The sequence below is a fragment of the Zerene cesonia genome, chromosome 11 (assembly GCF_012273895.1).
Source record: "Zerene cesonia ecotype Mississippi chromosome 11, Zerene_cesonia_1.1, whole genome shotgun sequence".
Lineage (NCBI taxonomy): Eukaryota > Metazoa > Arthropoda > Insecta > Lepidoptera > Pieridae > Zerene > Zerene cesonia.
Window position 1 is genome coordinate 3,722,551 of NC_052112.1, and position 1,747 is coordinate 3,724,297.

Genomic DNA, 1,747 nt, shown 5'->3' on the forward strand with positions numbered 1-1,747 from the left:
GTCAATATCATAACTGATTTCTAATTTGTTTCACATTTAGTTACTTGACATTATAACACAATATATTAATATATATTAACACTTATGAGCAATGGCATTAAAACCTACAACATGCAAAGAGGCTATCGCGCGTTGGGAAAAGAAAACCGGTGAATCAGCTGCTGAAGCCAAAGTTATAGAACTACAGTTCCAATGGCCGCCCATTGAAAAGATGGATGGCGCACTTTCCACTCTAGTTGCGTGCGAGTATGCTATTTTGATATGATATTATTCGAAATGTATTACGGTATAAAAGTGTTATATATTTTGTACATATCTTGATACAATAACTACATTTTTTAAGTAGCTAGTAGTCAGGTCTCACTAAGATAAGGTGAAAGAAGAAGATTCGAATACTGCCTCGACAATCAATTTTTATATTCTGAAGAATTCTTCAGCATAAAAATGTTAATTTGAACAATTGTTCATGTTCATGTTCATGATATATACCAATTTTAAAGATAAAAACAAACTCATAGGTAGTTGTTAAAATACATTTAAGGCTTAGGGCTTAGGTCTTAGGAAAATTTGCTCAATCAATTGAATCGAACTTTTCTTTTTCAGGAAATTAAGTTTATCGTCCAACATGATAGATAAAATTGCAGGAATCGCTGGTATGAGAAGTCTAAAGATTTTATCGTTGGGTAGAAACTATATCAAAACCTTAGCTGGAATTGTAAGTCGTTAGCTAATTAAATAGTAAAATATAAATTTATATGACTAACTGCTATTTTATGTCATATTTTTATGTGTGCTACCTACAAATCTTTGATCTAATCTTCACCATGTCACCACGATCGTTTAAATTTTTTGCCGTTATGTATCTATATTAAATTTTTTGCTCTCTTTAAAATTATGCATTTATTGCGTAAGGAAACTGTATCGGATACATTAGAAGAATTATGGATAAGTTATAATCCGATTGACAAGCTGAAAGGAATCGGTGTTATGAAAAATCTACGCGTGCTTTACATGTCCAATAATGCTGTCAAGGAGTGGGTTGAATTTAATAGACTGCAGGTAGGCTTTGCACTTTTTCATCTTTATTTAGAATACTCTGGACATTTTAAGCTATTTAAAATAGATATGGTTCAGTAGAACTAGGACTTTCATTTAGCACTTTATATTATATGTATTAATATGTATTAGGTATTGGGATTTTTAAGGTAATGCAAAGGCTTACGGTAAAATGCTTAGGCTTACCAATAAAATAACTTTCCCACAATCTTCATTTTTCTACGTCGCAGCTTCGCCCGCGCGGTCCTAATAAATTTTCGTGGTACAAATTTTCATCCCCTTATTTTATCCCCTTGGGGGTATAATTTCTCAAAATCCTTTCCTAACGGATGCCTACGTCATTACATCTTACTGCATGCCAAATTTCAGCCCGATCTGTCCAGTGGATTGTTGATAGATCACTATGTCAGTCAGTCACCTTTAAGTTTAATATATATAGATTCCTGTATTTTTTCAATATTTATTAATTGTATTTCTAATCAAATAAATATTTTATTCAATACATACCTATCAATACAGTATGACGGTAATGATTTTGCAGGAGTGCTCCTCTCTAAGAGATCTGGTTTTCACTGGAAATCCTTTATGTGAAAATATGGCTGACGTAGACACTTGGCGTACCCAGGCTTCCAACCGTTTGCAACAGATTACCAAACTTGATGGCATTCCCATACTAAGGGATACTGAATAA

At 32.9% G+C, this 1,747-nt stretch overlaps 1 protein-coding gene across 1 annotated transcript; it reads left to right on the forward strand.

The window, feature by feature from the left end:
- Positions 1-79: 79 nt before the first annotated feature.
- Positions 80-1,747, forward strand: LOC119830311 (dynein light chain 1, axonemal-like). Its single transcript, XM_038353276.1, has 4 exons — positions 80-246; positions 604-715; positions 913-1,059; positions 1,598-1,747. Exons 1-4 carry the CDS (start codon positions 92-94, stop codon positions 1,745-1,747), a joined length of 564 nt encoding a protein of 187 aa, XP_038209204.1. The 5' UTR covers positions 80-91.

Bases quoted from the DNA above. Each gene is read 5' to 3' on its own strand.
- LOC119830311 (XM_038353276.1), top strand. From the start codon at position 92: ATGGCATTAAAACCTACAACATGCAAAGAGGCTATCGCGCGTTGGGAA. The intron at 247-603 runs GTATGCTATTTT...TTTCTTTTTCAG, and splicing joins TCCACTCTAGTTGCGTGCGA to GAAATTAAGTTTATCGTCCA. The intron at 1,060-1,597 runs GTAGGCTTTGCA...ATGATTTTGCAG, and splicing joins TTGAATTTAATAGACTGCAG to GAGTGCTCCTCTCTAAGAGA.